Source organism: Mycteria americana, chromosome 21 (assembly GCF_035582795.1).
Source record: "Mycteria americana isolate JAX WOST 10 ecotype Jacksonville Zoo and Gardens chromosome 21, USCA_MyAme_1.0, whole genome shotgun sequence".
Classification (NCBI taxonomy): domain Eukaryota; kingdom Metazoa; phylum Chordata; class Aves; order Ciconiiformes; family Ciconiidae; genus Mycteria; species Mycteria americana.
This window is the reverse complement of record NC_134385.1, coordinates 4,252,906-4,273,054: the sequence shown is the minus strand read 5'-3', so window position 1 is coordinate 4,273,054 and position 20,149 is coordinate 4,252,906. Positions and strand designations below refer to the sequence as shown.

Below are 20,149 nucleotides of genomic sequence, written 5' to 3'. Positions count from 1 at the left end.
CGTGCGGGGCCGTGAGGGTGACGGTGCCGCGGGGAGCCCCGGTGTGAAGGACGGGCCGCCCCCTGCTCCCACCGACCCGTTCCCGCCGCCCCCCTCCCACCTCCCCGCTCCCCCAAACCCGGCCCCGCCGCCCCCCGCCCCGGCGGCGGCAAGAACTGCAGGAGGCCGAGGGTGGTGGGACGGGTTTAACGAGTGCAGCTACAGCCGGGCCCGAGGGCCCGTCACGCCAACCGGCACCGAACCGCGCGGGGCTGCTTCCCCCCGGACCCTCGCTGACAAACATCGGCCCTGACCCGGCGTGGGTTTCAGACCAGAGCGTCACAAAGCACAGGAGGTGGGGAAAAGCAGCACCTCCTCCCCCCCGAGGTACCACAAACCCATCGGAAAAAAACGTAGTAAGTTTACAAATAGGAGACAAAAAGCTTGGCACGGATTAATAAAAGCCTCAAGCGACAGCTTCTGTCCGCAGCCCACCCACGGCAGCGAATAGGCAGTGACGGATCAATTAGGTTTGCAGTTAACGGGTTATCGGGGGGGACAGTCGAGTCCCCCCTGACCCCCCAGACTGCTCCAGCCTTGGGGGTGGCTGTTTGGGCTCCTTCTGCCACCGTCAGACTAACCCCCGTCACCCCGAGCTCAAACAGCCCAGGGGTGCTCAGAGGTGGCTCCAGGCAGCGCTGCAAGAGCCCAGCGGTTCACGAGAGAAAAAACAAGGTACTTTCAGGGATGCCAAAGGCTTCGTGCGAGCCCGGGCTCACCGCAGGTTCGGGCACGGGCCCTACTTGCGCGTGGGACTATCGCAGGCACCGTCTCTGCCAGGGAGCTCTGCATCTGCAGGATCAAACGAATGACGCTGCCCCTTGCAACTCCCAACCTCAGCACGGCACAAGGGAGAGGGGCTCCCCCAGCCCTGCAGAACCGCTGCTGTGCCTATTTTTCCAAGCCTTGAAAAATAAAAGCAATCCCTGCGTGCTCGTGCACAGCCACTGCCCTCGCCGGCCCCTTCTGCTGCAAAACCGGTGGGAAGGAAAACAAATGGAATGAACTCTCCACCCGAGCAAACTGACAGGCACCACTTCGAAGTCTGAAGCCCCTGATCAAGGGGCTCAGGAAAGATGTGACAAAAATACCTCACATCAAGCTTTGTAAAAGTCAGAAAGGCAGATGTCCACTACGGCTGTGCCTCCCGAGGAGCCGGGGGAAGGCAGGCACTCGGTCTCCTCTGCCGCTCTCCGCTCAGGCCAAAGTCCCCCGAAGGGATGAGACCACCGGTGCGACAGGAGCTCGGTCTCGAACGCTGCCTGGAGGCTTTGGCACTTTCCGCAGCTGAAAGCGCTGCCAGATCCAAGCCTGTCATTACTGCAGGCCCCTTGGAGTGCTAGAAAAGTGCAGAGCTAATGCATAGTTATAAAGCCGATACTGAGAAACATCCCAGGGGTAATTAATCTCACTAGAGCAATTAGTGAAGCTACACTGGTTCAGCCCAGAAGTCCATCTAAGCTCTGTCTCCAGCCATGGATATAGACAGGAGGGCTGGGGCAGGGTGGGGACAGGGTAATCATGACCCCCAGGTTCCTCCCAGGTCCTGGAGCCCAGGAATGAAAATACCCTTCCAAAAAACCAGCTTTTCCTCCCGTTTGATTTGGTCCAACAAAATTGTGCTTCAGAGAGCAGAAAAAGCATCAACAGCCATGGCTGTTTACAGCCATCCACTGAAGATGCTTCGTCTCCTCACCTATCTACAGGAATATGCTTTAAAACCCGTTTCATTTAACCTTTCCTTCTCCAAGTTACGCTCACTCTGTAGCCAGGCATCAGTACAGAGTAGGAGCAACTGCTCAGGGTGGTTACGGATAAGGGACAATGGCGTTCTGTCCGAACAATTTCTTTGGAAAAATCTCCTGAAAATTTCTTCAGTACTGCTGGCTTTTAAAACTGCTCAGTTCTCAACCAGTTAATGCTCTGAGGGCAATGCTGAACCTCCCGTTCCCAAAGGGAACCTCATCATGGTTCATCATTCAGTGCGACTTGGAAGCTCAGAGCAAACAAGGACGGAGCATTTCACCAACTCTGAGGAGACACTGGGAGAACAAAGCTCTCAAAGCAGGTGGGGTGGGAGCACTGCTCAGTACTGTGTCCTGTAGCCTGGAGCGCACGTAGTGCACTGGTGGAACTAACAGGGACTCCGGCCCCTACCCCCCCCCCGAGTTAATCAACACCTGATGTCTCTGAGCTGCGCCATACCTCTAACGCCCTCGTCTCCATTCCTAATTTCACTGTGTCAAGCTCAGCACCTCCCTCAGATGCAAAGAACCTGAATAAGCGAGACTGCTCTCCCACCACGTCACACAGGGTGCTGGGAGGAGGCTACTCCAGAGCTCGCGCCTCCAGTTCGAACCTCTTACTTTCATGTCTACACGTTACCAGCTACAGTCCCGTTATGCCACTGCTGTCAATAAATGCCATCGTGAAGAGCTGGCATCCAAGCCACAGGGCAGTTACAGCTCAGAGCTGCCGCTGGCAAGGAGGTGTGGAGGACACCGGCTACCAGGAAGGAGCGTCCCACCTGCGCTGGATTCTGCGCCTTCGCCCACAGGGCACAGGCGCTTACCACGAGTGTTCGGTCGTAATGGCAATGCTGTTCTCCATGATTCAACACACAGTCCAGTCCTTGAGATCAGGGGTTTCTGGGTGACGCTTGGTATAGCTGTTACACGAGTTTCACCGCAGAGTCTGAAGAGGAGCTGGAAAAACGTGAGGGTGAGTGGCAAACCAAGGTGTACGCACCGAGAATGTTTATAGATTCAAGTATTTTCACTCCTGTAAAAATTTGCCTGAACACAAAAGGGCAGGTTATGTAAACTGGTATCACTTGAAACTTAGCCTCAGACCAACATCCAGAGCAAAGCCCCAGTCCTGGGACTGTCTGCATCTTAACATCGTCTGCCACAAAGATGAGGAAGAATTGCTGTAATCAAAATAGATCTCTGAAGTCTTTGGCCATCTCTGTGGGGCATTCAGGTGCCTTTGTTTTTAGGTCTGCATGTATGGTTTTGCTCTTTGCAGTCCTTCCTTCAAGAACTGGAGGTAAGTTGCAGTAGAAGGGTCTTCAAAATTGGTTGAGAAACTAAAGATGCTACTTTCAACATCTTCAGGCTTCATAGAAGTAATGTCCAGGAAGTAGTTGGCATTGATATGGTGAACCTGGGAAAGAAAACAGACAAGGAGAGGAGACTTTAAAGGCCAGAACAATTCCCCAACCACTGCCTTGGCTTCTGTCCAGAACATAGGCGACAAGACTGTAACAACTCTTAAAGAATCTCTAATACTTTGCAAATGCTAATTCAGCATCCAGGATTCAGGCTTGCATTTTACAGTCAGAGAAAGATGTGTGGAAGACAACGGTCTGTTTCTTCCTCCAAGAGTGCTGACTCAGGTTAAGAAGAAGATGAAGGCAATTTGGGAAAAATCACGCAGGCATAAAACCTAGCTCTGAGCAAGGGCCGGGGAGATGGCTGCCCGACCATGCTGACTGCTGGGGCGCGTGCTCTCGGCCCAGCCTAGCTGCAAGACCAGCACCTGAGCTTCAAATGCCTCTGTGCTTTCTGCTCCACCATAGAGGTGGGAAAGGGGGACATGTGGCCACTAAACACAGCAACCTCGACAGGCTGAGCTGAGGCTGCTAACCAGCCCACAGCCTCATCTGGAGGAGAGTCACGAAAGAGACAGCAAGGAGTCACTGCATATGTTACTAGCTAATATCTGGCAAGTGTGGGGCACAATCAGAGTAGCCCTGGCAGGATCCTCCACTATAGACAGCCTGGCCGCTGACAGACAGCAAAGCGCCGCACTGTCGAGTGTCAGGAACTGTTGTCGTTCTTCAAATCCAAGGCGGGGGGGCTGTTGGGGAGCACAGCTGAGCAAAAGCGTGTGGACTTGCTAATAGCTGATCTGCTGCGACAAACTTGGGGAATCAGGAGAAAGATAAATGTGCTAGAAGGTGCTGATAAGGAGAGATTTTCTCCAAAGCACGAGCGCAAGGGACAATGGGTGCAGGAAACAAGCTACGATGTATTCCCAAAGGTCACTGGCTCCAACCAGGGACAATGAGGAATCACAGGCACACATTTAGTTCAAGTCTGATTGTTTCCCCCCTCTGCCCAGAGCTGCTGTTGTTCTGTCTCTGAATCAAAAGACATTTGTTTCAGATTTCTTGGTAGAGCTGCTGTCTGCCTGCCACAGCATTCCTGAGGGCACAGCACCGTGAGGGACTATGGCCCCACAAAGGCTCAAGGAGCTGGGGAATGGCTGGGGAAGCGGACACTCACTTCAGGGTCTGCAGATGACCCCGAAGAGAACACGTTCTAATGGGAAGAGCCAAGCCCAGCTGAAGCAGTAATGAACGTACCACCGTGCCGTTGGGGAGGCAGATGATCATCTCCACAGGGAAGTTGTATTTCTCCAGGTGCAGGTCTGCCAGCTTGCTGTAGAACTCATTCTCTCTGTTGGTCTGTAAGGAGACCCCAAAGAAACATGTTTGCGCACACCAAAACTAGCAGAACGGCACAGGAGGAGTATACCGAACACAGGAGGAAGGGAGGGACCGAAGAGCTGCTTTGCGGCATGGTGGTAACTGGTTCCATTCTCACGATCTGCTTTACTATTCCCTTCCAGTCAGTCTCCCTCTCACATTTCAGCTGTAGATTTTCTCCCCAAACAATACAATCACCCCATCACTGGCCATTCCCAGGCACACCAACAGTCTGATCCCAGCTTTTCCCAGAGTCTCCAGCTCCGTGACTGACCCCAGCTGACAGCATAGTCCCAGAGACAGGCTCATAAGTGGGGAAAGGCTCAATCAGGAGACTCAGGGTTCAGACAATATTTCGTTGCTCCCTGGGTTACAGAGAAATCAGTTTGTTGATGGCACAAATGGCCTTGGGTGGGGCTATCTTTCAGTGAAGCATCTGGTTTAGCTTTTAAAATTGGCACCATGACAGAGTGAAGGGCGTCATTGTGCCATTTTCTTAGCCTGCCTCCATCTGGTGTTTGTTTGGCCCCTGCAATCGCTAGGACGTGGAAGGCTTGGAACTGAAATCCCCCACTGGCACAGGTGTGAGCTCCCCGCTCCTGCTGGCACCCCCGTGCCAAGCACCGTCTGCGTTCACCAGCACCGAACGCAAAGAAGGCAGACGTGGCTGCAACACTCACCTGCAGCTCTTCCAGCTCCTTCACCAGTGACCAGCTGCTAATGAAGCTCTCGTTCAGCAGAGCGAGGATGGGCGAACTTTCCAGGACGGTCTCCCGGAGAGTTCGCCCCGAACCTGTTATAGGAAGAGAGGCAGACAGTGGTTTGCTGTGTTTCCTGAGCTGACTGTTGCCATGTTTGATGCCACCACGATGCCACCTCTCTGATTGCTGGGGCAGCTGGCGCAGGCTCCCCCCAGCCCAGCCCACTGTCTTTTTTCTCCTTTGTTGGTAGTTTTCCACAGCTTATTGTTTCCCATGTGTGCTGCTGGCAGAGAAGCCTCAGCAGAGCGGGCCCCAGCCACTTGCAAGGCCACAGAAGGACCAGGACAAGCTTGCCATGGAGGCCGACTGGTGTGGCGCATTTAGGAAAGGATCAGGCCCTGCGGATCCACCCCGAGTGCCTCTTGCTGTTCATGCCGAGCAGAGCCCATACATGCTGGAGAGTTTTTAAGGGCAGATAGGACTAAAGATATCTGCCCCTCTCCCACCCATCACTCCTGCTCAATGTGGCATGCAAGTTCTTAGGTGTGTGTGGGGGAAACAGCTACACATCAGGACAACCCCAAGCCCGCATCTGGCTCTGGCTTCTCCTGTGCCCATGTCAGGGACAAAGCAGAGAGCAGTGTCCCTTTCACCCTGCAGATGCTGCCTCTACCCAAGCAGACTGAGAGGGGGAAAAGAAAAGAGAAAGACCAGACCCATGCCTCCACCTTGACAAAGGCACTTGAATTAGCGAGTTGGTCTAGGGCTTGTCTCAAACAGATCTGATCCTGCCACTGGGGACCTAAGCTCTGATCAGTAATTCCCCACTTCCAGCCCTTTTCTATTCAGCGTCTTCAGTGCCAAAACAAATAACACAACATTTACCACCGGCTCATGACCAGCTCCCTGACCCCCAGCTCTTCTCAGAGCCTGAAGGAGACACATCATTCCTCCAGCCACACTGGGAATGTCCTCACCTCAGCAGGACTGGTCATCCAGGGCACCCCACAGCAGGATTGAGTGCACCAGCTTATTTTCTGCTTTTGCTCTCTCAAAAGCTTGTGTGAAGGGAAGATAGGAGACCTGGAGGCAGAGAGACAGCTTGAGAAATAGACACAGAACAGCCCATCTCAAATACGAGCAGGGTCTGAAGGAACCAGACCTGCCACATCCCACAGGTGACACACACAGAGTTTAATCTCCAGTAGATCCTGCAGATTAAAGCAAATGACAACTGCGTTGCTCTCCCCAGGGACAATTTCATCTCCCGGTGAGACTGTAGCAAGCCCCTCACAGCGTGTGGGCTGTTACCAGCACCTGCAGAGCCCCATCTTTACACACTGCGGAAAGCATCTGCACAACTGCGGGCAGGCTGTCTGCAAACACACCTCAGCAGCCTGGGAAATCTGGCCTTGAGATATTTATTACAAAACCTCACTGAAATGGCCTAAAATCTGGCTGTGAGGGACCCTGCATAGAGATTGTTCCAATCGCTCAAATGAAGGAAACTTTATTAACATCTTGGCAGCTCAAAGGGACATTTGTAAGCTCAGGCACAAGGAGGCAGCCATTGAAACGTGTCCCTTCAGCCAAGGAAGCAGTGACAGGCAGTAGCCATCTGCTCCACAGGCTATTGGCATATTATATAGTTTGGGTCACCCAATGCTATAAATTTGTGTCTCACTGCAGGATGCAGAGGCACAGGCGGATTGTGTGTTTTCTGCTGATAAGGAAAGCTTGGTCCAAAGGTAGCTGAACGTTGCAAAAGTAACGCCAGAGGAAAACCATTTGTAAGCAGCGCGATTACCTGCTTCACTCAGAAATCACGTCAGCAGCTACTGATAAGAGGAAGGAAGGATGAGCCTACATTTACAATACAAGCCTGGGACACGTGACATCTAGGCTTTGCTCCTGCCTGTGCTGCTCTGCAACCCCAAATGGCCTTTCAGAGATGCTGTACTCCCTCATCTGGAAACTGGAAGTCCATCAAGCCACACACGCAGTGCCTGGGAGGCACACGCTGAGCTGGGAGAGCCTCACACTACTCTGAATACTGATCAGGTTGTGGCCTCTGGTTTCTGCTGGTCCTTGAGGTGGCTGGACACCTCAGTGAAGATGATCCGCCCCAAATAAATGTGCCACAGAAGAGCCCGGCCCCTTCCTCACCTTCTTAAATGGATACATGGCCACTTCCAGCTTCTGGGCTGCCTCTTCCCAGGGGATTTCCTGCTGCCAGGTTATCTCTTCGAACACAAACTGAATGGGCTCCCCTGAGGGATCCCTGCTGTCAATCACATTTCCATTCTCGTCATGGATCACAGAAGGGATTGAAGGCCCTGTCGATTCCAGCTCCATCTGCAGGAGAACAGGCTGAGTTGGTCAGCGCAAACATCCCACTCCTGGTTTTTCTGTACTCCAGGACAGGATAAAGGTGCAAAATAAAACTGTGCAGCTTCTAATGAAGATACCGCTTGATCTATTGTCTCCTGGAACTGCACTTTACCAGTTGCACATGTGTTTTATTGGGGAATAGCAGGAAAGCAACTTTATATTTCCATCAGTTATTGTCTGACTGTGCTCACTAGATTGGAAATGCATGAGACGTGTTCACTCCATGTTCCCACCTTCCCAGTGGAGATTTTTGACTGTGGGACACCAGATCTTAAAATCCTTGGGACCTGCAGGGCTAGTCTGAAGCTCCTGCGCATATCACCAGCACAGCCCTTACACAGACCATAGCTAGCCACAAGAGGGTGCAACAGGGAAAGCTGTTCAGGGGCTTCTCTGTAGTTCAGTGTTCTGGTACATCTGAAATGATTTTTTAAGTCTCTTTTCCTGACTTTTGGCAATTAAAAAGAAACATGGATCTAGTTTAGGAGAAAATGGGACTGTTAAATTCAGGCATTCAAAATCCTGACTTATGTTTCCTGTCCCAAGAGTTGGGATTACCACAAAATAGAGGAATAACCTCATGCAGTTTCTAAATTCAGACACACTGTTGGTCATACACCCCTCTGGGCTCAGCTCCTAATCTTCCCCCCCCGCCTGTCAGACAACTTTTTAAAAATGGAAAAAGTCACATAACTCCAGGAGCTTAGGATTCAACCCACAAAGAGGGAAAAAATAAAATATCACAAGAACTGGCAACAGGGAGTCACACAGCCGCAGAGGACATACACAGATCAACAGAGATTATATTGTTATATTGAAATGTTCAAGAGAAAGCTCTAAAGAACAGGGATAACTGAGGTTATACAGTTTAGGGGCATGGCAGCATATATCACTGCTGAGATGCTGTACGCACACAGAGGACAGAGTGACTACAGACCTGAGGCAGGTAACCGATATCCACTTCCATGTTGCTGCTTTCACTCGCCCCATACAGCCACTCCATATCAACGTTCAGAGACCTGCAAGGTGAACCCGATGCGTTTAGAGTCATCCAAGGCGAAAGCTGTGTATGGGAAACCCCAAATGAATGAGAACATCCAATGCTCCTCTTGCACGGTCAGCACTGAAGCCCAGAGCCTCTGGCTCCTTGGAGATCACTGTGTTCCCTGCACAAGACCAGCAACACTAGCAGCAACTCTGCTGGATCAGGGCCCAGGCACCCACCCAACACTGGGCGAATGCGCTCACACCTTTGAGTACTGTCAAAGGAAGGAAGAAAGAGGTGTCTTTGCTCCCCCTTCCTTTCCAGGACTTAACTTGCACATTCTGATCCTGCTGAACTTTTAAAAGTGTTTTTTGGAAGCAAAAGGCTTTTGTAAGGAGTTGCTGGCAGAGCCGTAAGTGTCTGCTGGCTGTAACAAATGTGCTGCCAGAGCCATAGGGATTGAGTCGCCAGGGTAATGTTATAATAGAATTTTCACTCCAGCCGTCATGGGCAAAGAGATTTGAAGCTTCTTTTTCCCTGAAATGCTTCCAGCTGCTTGCCAGAGAACAGGAATGAGCTAGTGTGAAGCTATGCACACAAAACCTTAACGTGAAACACTAAGCAAAAAATATGTTGAAGCAAGAGCGTCAGGCTTTGCTAAACTTCAGTTCTTTGAGCCAGGCACTGGGATTGCCAGGGGCTGCCTCTCCACACTCTGCCCATCTCTCCCCATCCTCCAAGTACCAAGGGACAGTTACTGGTGAGCGAATCAGACCCTGAAATGGGTCAGGGATCCTCAGCGACTAGTAGAGATGCATTTGCCAGTTTTACAGGCAACTGCAAAGCTCAATTCACTCAGATTTTCCAGGCACTTGGCTGAAAAGCATGGGCTCATCCATCACAGACACCCGAGGAGCCTTCTGCAGCTTGCAACAGGTATCTGACATCTGCAAGAGTCCCTGCCACAGCCAGGGACTGCTGGGACGGGTCAAGGGGAGCAGTGCTTGCAGCAGTGCTACTTACGAAGAAGCTGATACCTGTCTCTAGGGCAGTGTCAGGACAACTTAAATTCCCCATCTCTGTGTGTCTTCCCATGTGCCTGCAGGTACCTCCCTCTAAAGTGGTTTGGCACAGGACAGCTCAGGCTTGGACACTCAGCTGAAGCACATGCCAGCTGCAGCCAGGTTGTGCAAGGACATCCATCTCCAACCCCATGCTCCATATCCCCAGCAACCTCTGCCCTGCTTCTCCCCGGTCTCTCCTCTGCCCTTGTCCTTCCCTGCCTCTTCCAAGCCAGATGACCCCCAGACCTGTTGATAAACAGAGCTATTCCTGAAAAATTGCATCAGAACCAGTTTAGGGAGCAACTGTATCTACAGAATTGAGGACACGATGACCGTGATGACCGCTGGCAGAGAAGGATGTGTGGGGAAAACAGATAAGCAAACAGCAGAACTAGCCTGCTTTGGGTCAGACTGCAGATCTGCCTTCCCTGCATGAGCCAGGATGCCCACATACCGCAAGGGACAGCTGTCACCGCACTCATATCTTCATAAAAAAAGAGCCCACCAGCCTCCCCCCACACACGGCCCCCACTCCTGCACAGGACAGGATCCCAGAGCCCCTGGGTTCCACTGGGCCTCACTTATAACAATCCTTAAGTCTGTTCAGCACCCAGGAAGAGAGAGAAACAGCTGTACCTGTTGTTAGGGACAAAGAGCTTAAACTCTCGGACATGGGAAGAATCCTTGGAGAGGATGATGTAACCTGTGAACTGGCCTGGGGAAAACCAGAAGGGGAAGTTTGGTGGCTCGTTCAGCTGGAACTCAGCGTGGATCCTGAAATGAGAAAGGAGCCATCAGCTACAGTGCCGGGAGGAGAGAATGGATCAAGCACTGCAGATGACAGCAGGGAGAAGCGACCTCCGGGCACTAGAAATTATGAAGATAAATTGGGGCAGAAGTTCAGTTCAAAAAGCTTTTCATGTCACACAGTGAAGAGGGTAAAAGACTGGAGCAGATCCCCTGGGTCAGGATCATCTCCAGGTTCGATGCCTTTTGGAACTGGGCAGTAAGTGTCCATCCAGGAAGGATGAATCACGTTATCATTCCTTGAAACACAGAAACAGACTAAGATCCCTTCAGCCTGCCTTCCGGCTTGATCAGGCAAACAAAAGCTGTGTGTAACACTCCCAGTAAACCAAGAGAACAAGTCCCCAGACTCTCCCCCTTGGAAAGGTACTCCACTCCCTGATTAAACAAAATCTAACCAACTCCGTGCTAATCAGACTCTCCCCTTTCAGCCAGGGGTAGGTCCAAAACAAGGGTGATGGAGGAAGGCTGCTGTCCTGAATCTGGGCAACAGTCTCTGCCTCACCAAGGCCTCAGTGACACTGAGAACACGGGTGCCCTCTTCGGGCATCAGCAAAGCATCACACACGGTAAGAGCTGGCTGTGAACCCCCCTCTTCCTCGAACTGCTTCACCTCCCTCCCAGCCAGGACACATCTGGTCTTGCTTGAGAACACGACTGCACAGGCAACAACAGGCGCGCTCTCTGCCATGGGCTCACAGCAGCCTTCTCCACTCCTCTGAGATATGGAACAAATTCAGAAGTGCCCCGAAACCTTCCTCTAACACCCCAGACCCACGGCCTTACCTGAACGCTATGGTGTAGTAGAAGGTGCTGATGGCTTGGATGCAGGCCACAGCTCCTTGGGGAGCAAAGCGGGTTTTTACGAAGGGGCGTGGGTGGAACATGCTCAAAAGCCTGTGGATTATGATCTAGAGGAAGAATTGTAAGAGAGCAAAAATGAGAACAGTTCCTTCACTGCAGGTCAGCTGCAGTTCCAAAGTAACTCTCCACCAGATCAGGAAGCCAAGAGAACTGCTATGACTTAAAAATTAGCTCAGAGACCTACCTAATCACAAAACAAGGAGATAAAGCAAGAGACTGCTTTTAAAAATAAATCCATCTTCCACGCTTTTTATGCTATTCCCATTGTTTGCCAGTTTCCATCATCCTAGTCGGTTGAATGTCTGAGTACGGTAAACTGATCTACAAGGCTGCCTCCATCAATACTACTTAAGACTTTGAAAGAGTGGGTATGCAATCAATAAACACACCAGCCTGCGAAGGTATATCAACTATGTGATCACTAATACCTACCCGGGCACCCCGGGGAGAGCGATATACACGCCTGGCTTTACAAACTATGTATACACATCATTTCACTTGTCAATGAAACGCTCACCTCTGGGGCGGCACTCGGCAACTGTTCCACAAGGCACGATCACTTCATACAAGTGCTTCCTGAATAACCTTCTCCCCTCCCTGTCTGGGAAAGACTAGCCTAAAAACCCAAACACTTAAGACGAAGCAAGATGAAGTTACTCAAGTCAGCCTCATCTGGCCATGACAGACACCCAGAGCTTTTGCCTGCTCTCAGTTTTATCTCCAATTTAGGACACGGTGCTCCCGGCTGTATGCTGCAGCCTTTTTGCTCCCTTAGAAAGTCCAGGGAGACATAATGCAACAGCCTTGTCCGCTCTCGGGACTCCTGCGATTCATCTGGGCTATAAGGCAGAACGTTTATACAAACTCAGGCATACAGAAATTAAGTTTCCTGTCTCACCTCTTTGCCCTTGGGAGGCGGAGGGTAAAATCTGTTGTTGGAAAGATACCCAGTGAAGATGTTCAATTCACTAGGAATTATCCACCACGGATCCCCAAGATCCAGTTTATTCTTTGGAGGAAGAAAGGCTTTAAACTGTCTGGCAAGCATCACGCTCATAGGGGCTGCTGGGGCAGTCCAATTCCTCAGTCCAGACAGAGCGACATGAGAAATCTGTGAACAAAAGACACTATCAGAGCCTAGACTGGACTCTTCAAACATGCAGTAGTGCTGATGGATGTAAGTAGGCTTTGGAGAAGGGGAAAAAAATATATCATGTTTTAAATTCTTCCTACCACCCCAACCACCACCAAATAGTTCTGCCAACTTTCAGTTATGTGAGTAATAGGAAACGGGAGAGAGGGGAGCATACCACATAACACCACTGCTTTTGGACTTAGCTCTAGGAGAGCCATCTCTAATGTTTGCTTCAAGCTGCCCGGGAAGGGCGTATTAATTCGGGCACAGTGCTGCTGAGTGCACTGAAAACAACAAAACACTGCAGAAAGCTGTGAGCTTGCTCATCAAAGCAAATCCCACAGGCTTGAGCAAGACCATCTCTCCCTCCTAACGCGCTAGAACTTTTTCCTGGTCATGTTACCAGCCCATTGGATGTGTTTATACCAGAATTTCTGACCATACGCATCCTACATGATACCTACTCCCAAGAAACCGTCTTTGCTCTTCGTCATCGTTTCCATGACCAAAGGCTGGAATTTAGCCACAACAGACAACGTCTCCCCGCTTGGATCAGGCGTCTCCTCCTCTTCCAATTCTGAGACGGGAGCAACCCCTAGACAAAGGGACAGGAATTTAAGCAGCTGTTTTCCCTCCCTCCCCTTTTAAGCAATTCTGAAGTGATTACACATTTATCCTGGCAAATCCAGGAGCACTGGGAGCTTCCCAGCTGTTGCTACACTGTATGCAGTGGCAGAACTCAGACCCACTCCAGAGACCAGCTTCGGCTGCATGAATTAAAGGGGAGCCCTCCTTTTAGTGGATGACTCTCTAAACCCCATGGCTCAGTTACGCAGTCTCATTTCACCTAGCAGGGATCAGAACACATGCTTTAGCCAATTCACTACAGCACAAGCAAACAACTGTCTGTATTTCGACGGTACTGCAAGCTCTCCTGTACATTATCATCACCGCACTTCTTCCTGCTTGGCACCACCAAGAGACATTTGCCACATGCTGATACAGTCTCCAAACATGATCTCTCACAATTGCTATCTGAGAGAGACTGCTACAGCCGGAGGAGCATATGAATGAAATGCTGCGACTCTCTAATAGTTTTGGCCTAGCCTGGCCTGAGCTGTATTTGTTGCATTCACCCATCCCAAATCCCCTTTAAGCTCTAGACAAAGTATCTTATGTACTTTGCTAGGACAGCAATGCGATCTTCAGTCTTATAAAAACTCTACTTTGTGAAAGTGATGTCTAGTGCTTAAGCCTTTTCAAAAACATGTAAAGCTTAGCAGCCTCTCTTCATGTAAATAAGACCCAAAACAGCACCCAGAAAAAAATAAGACATGAATAAAAACTGTTGAGTGCATTATCTTTGGCTTTTGCTTGGTCTGTGCAGAGAGAGCTCTGCAAGGTAGACAGACACCTACCTGTCAGCTTCTCAGCTATCGGCTTGAACTCTTCTGGACTGAGGTACAGGTCGTTGTTTGTGTCCAGAGAAGAAAAGAGAAACAGCCCCTCACTTCCCAAAGACTTCAGTGCCAGCTCCTAGTTCGGGAAGAAGAGGCACGTGAGATTTCATTCCAACCTCTTGCAGAAATTCACTCCAGCCCCTCTCAGCTTCAGAGTTAATTTGCATTCTTTCCAGCACACAAACACAGCCATCAAATTGAAAGATTAACGCCCCTTGGCAGGATTTTGTGCTATTTACAATAGGGATCGGTGTCCAGGAACTGTTGGCACGAGCATATTAAAACTACATCTGGCTGAGTAATTCAAACTGAATCATTTGCTCAGAGTCGGCCTCAAAGTCTTTTGTCACAAAAATTTCCAACTTTTTCCGGATAGTTAGTCCTAAACCTGCAGATATTCAGAGCACCTGGAGATTGTGATTTCTGCAATTAACTGATGCGCAGTGAAACAAAGGCAGTCAAATACATGACTATCCACATTATGAAAACACAAAGGAAATGAACTGAGCTCTCATAACTCTGCAGAAAGCAACTTAAACCCCTGCTGAGATCCATGCCAGCATTACCGTGCACAACTGCTGTGCTCTAGTCTGGTTCCCCTCCAGGTCTCCAGCCTCAGGACTGGACGGAGCATTTCGGCCCCTTGACCCACAGGGAGCACTGCCTACCCATTCAGCCATACACTGGGGACCCACAAATCTCATGGTCTTCTCCAGAAATTTCTGCAAGATCCCAGCCACCCTGTGCATCAGTTTCTCCGTCTGCAAAGTCCACACGGAGAACATCCAGTGGAAAACACCACTGAAACGCAATGTGTCCCTTGGAGCAGCCCCAGAAAGGCTCTAGATTCTTCTGGTCATTTGCACTCCGCAGCACTCGGCACTGAAGGGAAAGGGACAACTTGTAGGCAGAGGAAGAGAGCTCCACGTTGGTGTGAGAGGAAGAGAGAGACATAGCAAGTCAGACAAGCCACATCACTGCCAGCCAGCCTGCAGCGCATCCCCTGTGAACTATCATTGGGGGCAGCTTCCCCTGCCACCCCTGTAAAAGCCTAAAGCTGCAAGAATAAATACTCTGTATTCTGCTGTTTAACCGTGTTTATTCTCTATTGCCTGCAGCACCATTACCATCCCCAGAGCTCCTGAACTAGTTTATTTTCCATCTGTTGCCTGCCAGCCTGAAGCAGCACTAATACAGCCTGGAAGGCTTTGCTCCTGTCAACTGCAGCAACAAAAGCACTTAAGAGCCTTCCAGGGCAGTTTCAGGACTGAGACAGACAGAAATAAAGACCCTGGAATACAAACCAGAGATCTGGACACAAACATGGCTGGAGAAAGACAAGGAGGGGAGCGCGCAGGAACTACACAGCTGAAAAAAGGAATGAAGGAACAAGATGCTCATTTATCTATGCACAGGAACAATCCACTTCAGACTGTCCATGTTCCTGGGGCCAAAACTGTGCCTTTGTTCCCCAAATGAATGGGGATGCACATCCTTGGCCCTGTAAATAGATAACAACATTTTCCTGAGCAACTGCCCTGTTCCCTGACAGCCAGGTGCCAGGCTCATGTTATGAAGCCTTGGGCCAGGCTTCAGTACCCCTCTCGGCTCTCCATCTTGCTTGTGCACGGCACGTAATGCATTAACCTCGTAAGGGCACGTGTGATCGCTCAGTGTCTGGGAGCCAGCTCACTGCGCAGGGAAGCGTGCAGGGAGCGCACGATGGCTTCCTCCTCTGCAGAGGAGGCTGTCCTGGATGCGTACTGAGCTCTGAAGAGACGGTCCATTTCCTAGTCCTCTCCACAGCACATCAGCGATTCCCTGCTGATGAATCTTTTAGAGTCTCTCTTCTTTTTGCACTTCACAGACATGGACCTCAAGGGACGGGAGGCAAATAAGCGACAAAGTTTTTAGTTGGTTAGACTGCCTGCTGCTGTAGTATTAGCAAAAAGTCATGATCATTTACTTAACAGGGCTGAAGGCAGAAAGAGAACCAGTTATACCCCACACATACAGAAGAACATCTCTGACTGCGTCTAAGACAGCAGAACGTGAAGGGCGGAATCTGGGTGCCTGGTATTGGATGTTAGCATCCAAAAATCCATCTAAATTGAGAGCACGCTCCCATTCCCTCAGCCTGCACTTTCACATGGGTTAAGCAATGACAAACCATCAGCTGCAGAACCATCAGATAATTATTCCTACAACCGCAATTGGCCAGAGATATGGTAGCTTTGCGGTCAGGCGACTTACGTGTGAGCACATCTCACACGCATGCCAGCAGCCGGCTGAACGCAGCCTCCCTGCTAATAGGATTGGTACCGGGCTCCTGCCTGCTCCAGACAATACTGCCCGCTCCTGCCTGCTCCAGACGACGCTGCCCTCCCCAGAGCTAGTTAAAAAAGCCACTTCTCCAGCAAAGGCGTGCTCCAGGCAGTACTGGCACAGTGCATCAGTTCTGCACAACCCTGCAGGACAGATCGCTCCCTTCGGAAACATTCATTTCTACACTCACTAAGCACGGCAGCTCAGCAGCAGCATTGCACGAGCCCCTCCGCACAGCCTCACCCACACCAGGACCGCAGGGACCCACCCGGCCAGAGATAAGATCCCAGCCATGGAGGAACAAAGACTTCCGCAGAGCACGCGCCAGTCCTGCTGCACTCAGTCAAAAGGGATGACAAAAATTATGTTGGAAAGGGGAGAGAGATGTCAGGGCTTGGCCTTTTGCTTTCTGATAACATTCACGTTAAAGAAAGCTCTTCAGAGCTTGTGGTGTTTTTCTTTTTTTCTCTCTAATCTGGGATTATAAGAAATAAAAAGTTTCCCTGTTTGTGCCAGAGGAATAAGACTGAGCTTTTTCAGTTTTTTGTAGAGGAGGAGAGTTGTGGTTTTCACAAAGAGTTTTCTTCTCCCACCTGCTTGTGGGTTGTTTAGCTAAATAAACATTTCCATAGAAAGAGGCAAGACATATGTTTCAAGCAAGAGGAAGGAAAAATAAAAACCTTGGGCTGTTCACATTTTGTTCTCCTCTCCAGCAGTGCCCAGTCACAGCCGTCTGCCTGTCCTCCAGCAAAAACAAAACCTCCAGAAGACCTGGCTTTTTGTCAGGCAGGGCTGAGGTCCTCTCAGCCAGCCTGTGAAGGACTGTCCTGACCCTTCTGTCCCTGTCGGCAGAATTCTTCTCATTAACTGGTTTGAGCCATCTTCCCCTTTTTGCAATGCGAGAAGAGACAAAGAGAAGAGGCATCCTTTAAAACGACTTTTTACTATAGAAATATCAAGAACAAGAAGTCTGCTCTTTTCTGTGAACCTTTTTAGACGTGCAAGGACGCATGCCGAAGCAAAGAGCCAGGGGAGCACGACCTTTAACAAAAGTATGCTTTCTCGAAAGCACGCAGCAGTCATTTGAATTCTACGGATTACAATCAAAAACAATGTCAATCAGCCTAATTTAGAAAAAAAAACCCACAACAAAACCCCTAAAAAAAAAGCCTTCCTGTTTTTCAGCTCACGTCCTCCATTCTTTTGCTGCTTCTACAGTCAGAGTTGCTCAGGGCACGCAAGATCTACATTTCTAGTCTGAAAAAACCCACAACCCTCTGAGAGTTTGGGGCCTTTTTTCCAGGGAATAAACCAGGAAGGAAAGACACCTTCAGAGGCCACGTCGAGAGGAGCTGCGAAGCGTTATGCCAAGAGCAGGGCTGGGGTCTGGCGCTCCCGCTCCCCCTCCATCTTCTGGCAGGAGCAGCTGGCCTCAAAGGCACAGTCACTGCCGGTGCCTGATGGTGACCACAGCTCTGTTTCAGCCTGGTGGTGGCCACCACAATCCCTGTGGCCACTTCAAGCCCAGTGGCCACCACAGCTCTACAAAACCTCAGCCTGGCAGTGGCTACCTCAAGCCCATAGCTACTGGCATGTGATGAATGGCACAGCTCAACGGTCACCTCAGCCTAGTGGTGGCCACCACATCCTGGCGGTGGCCACCTCAAGCTCCATGGCCGCTGACGCCTGGTTGTCCCCACAGCCTTGGCAGTGGCTGCCCCAGCTTCATGGTCCCCACAGAGTGGCGGTGGCCAGCTCAAGCTCCACAGCTGCTGATACCTGGTCGTCCCCACAGCCGCTGATACCTGGTCGTCCCCACCCACCATGATGGTGACCATCATGGCTTCACAGTCACCACAGCCTGGCGGTGGCTACCTCAATCCCGGCAGCCACCTCAAGACTGCAGCCACCAATGCCCTGTGGCCACCACAACCCAGTGGCAGCCACCACAGCTCTGTGGTCCCCTCAGCCTGGTGCCAGCCACCTCAACCCTGGTGGCCACCTCAACCGAGCAGCCACAGATGTGTGGCGGTCACCTCAGCCCGGCGGCAGCCACCTCAGGCCTGGTGGCCACCTCAACCCCAGTGGCCACTGCTGCATGGTGGTCCCCTCAGCCCGGTATCGGCCACCTCAACGCCGGTGACCGCCTCAACGCCCGCGGTCCCCTCAGCCCCGCGGCCGCCACCGCCCCCCGACTCTCCACAGCAGCGCGATCGGATCCGCCCGCCATTTCATCCCTCCCTCCCCTCCATGAGGGGCAGCGCGGCCTCAGGACCGTGTGTTCGTCCCCCTCCTCCTTCCCCCGCCACCTCTCGCCCTTCCCGTTACCTGCTGCCGGGCTGCCTCAGCGTCCCGGTAATACTTAACGGCGACCAACGCTGCTAAAGCGGCGAGGGCCAGAGCCAGGCGCGGAGGGGCCGCGCCGGGACCCGCCATACCCGCGTCGCTCAGCGCCGCCGCCGCGCCGCCATGGCCGCGCCGGCCGGGGGAGGCGTCAGGCGGGCAGCGCCCGGCGAGGAGGGGCCGGGGCCGGGCGGGGGCCTGCGTCCTCCCCGCGGGGCCCGGAGGGGGGGGGGGAGAGGGGCCGGACGGGGGCCTCCGGGCCCCCGTCCGGCCCCTCTCCCCCCCCCCCTCCGGGCCCCGTAGAAACCGGCGGAAACCCCACTTTTTAGCCTTAAATTTATCCGCTGCGAGAACTCTTGGAGGAGATTAATCACCCTTCTCTTCAGCAATCTCATTGCTTGCTTTGCTTTTATTATCGATGGGAGAATGGCACATCCTTCCCCCCGTGAATTTTTAAAGTCCTTAATTCAGCGTTTCTCAAAAAGAGCTCTTCTACTTGGTGTCAGCTCACCAAAATGGATTTCTTTTTTTTTTTTTTTTTAAAAAAAAAAAGCCCAGGTATTAGCGGTTTCACTTGCAGTGATTTCACTAGGGTTTAAGCCCCAGGATTGCAGGGATGGGAATTAGGGGATGGGAATGACTATACAGCCATGAGGCGATGGTGCTCGTCTGCAGCCATCACTGAGGCTCAGCCTCCTGCCGCCACATCGTGATCCCCAAAATGTTGAGTAATTTCTACCATCGCCCCACATTTTGAGCCGGTTCTATCATCGCCCCACATTTTGAGTCATTTCTACCATCACGGACCTTTACAACACCCCAAACTTTTCCATCCTCTCTGTGTTCTTTGTGCCCTTCAGGTTCTTCTGCACGGTTGTCACATTGCTCCTTAGCAGTGGCTTGGCCAAGAGATATATATTGAGTCATTTTAATCTTTCCTCATAAATCAGTCTCCTGCTCCTCCTTACGTGCAATCCTGCACCACCACCGAAATCCCCTGATTGCTGGGGAAGATTTAGTACCATTTTCTGCTGCTGCAGGGCTAACAGCGCAGAATGTTTGATCTCTCTAAGGGTAGTAGGAAGCGTTAGCATTTAATCCTTTGAAGCTTTTGCTGTTTCCTAAGCCTGCCTAATCATTTTTGTTTTAGGTTTAAAGAGCTGTTTGGTTGGAGATGAGGAGAGCATGACCAAGCCATTAAGAGAGCAGTGGCAGCTGCATCAAGGAAGGGGCTGGTAAATCCTGGGCAGAGCAGGCCAGGAGCGTGTGGAGTTTTGAGCAATTCCTGGGACAAGATAAAAAAGAAATCACACTGTGCATTTTCTTGCAGACCACAGCAAGCAAGATTGGAGGGAGTAGGACTCGGGCAGTGAAGGTGAGGTACAGCCTTCTCCCTGGGACTCGGGCACCGTTCCTCTCTCTGCCATGGATCCCCACATAGCCCGTGATGTTTTTCTTGCAGTGACGGTGCAAGCTTGGGCGACGCAGTGGACCAGACCGCGGAGCCCAGCAACAGAATAAACACTGGGATATTTGTAACTCA

The 20,149-nt window shown here is 51.3% G+C and overlaps 1 protein-coding gene across 2 annotated transcripts; it reads right to left on the bottom strand.

Annotated features, from left to right (window-relative positions):
- Positions 1-170: 170 nt before the first annotated feature.
- SELENON (selenoprotein N) lies at positions 171-18,781 on the bottom strand. 2 transcript variants are annotated; one of them, XM_075522132.1, is made up of 12 exons: positions 18,592-18,781; positions 13,897-14,014; positions 12,943-13,073; positions 12,242-12,454; positions 11,266-11,390; positions 10,309-10,446; positions 8,561-8,642; positions 7,399-7,587; positions 6,210-6,315; positions 5,212-5,324; positions 4,409-4,510; positions 171-3,204 (listed from the first exon to the last, which is right to left on the bottom strand). In XM_075522132.1, the coding sequence occupies exons 1-12, from the start codon at positions 18,697-18,699 to the stop codon at positions 3,034-3,036; spliced, it is 1,596 nt and encodes a 531-aa protein (XP_075378247.1). In that variant the 5' UTR covers positions 18,700-18,781; the 3' UTR covers positions 171-3,033. The 2 variants fall into 2 exon arrangements, with proteins under 2 accessions (XP_075378247.1, XP_075378248.1); XM_075522133.1 differs by lacking the exon at positions 18,592-18,781 and adding an exon at positions 16,944-17,131.
- Positions 18,782-20,149: the final 1,368 nt, after the last annotated feature.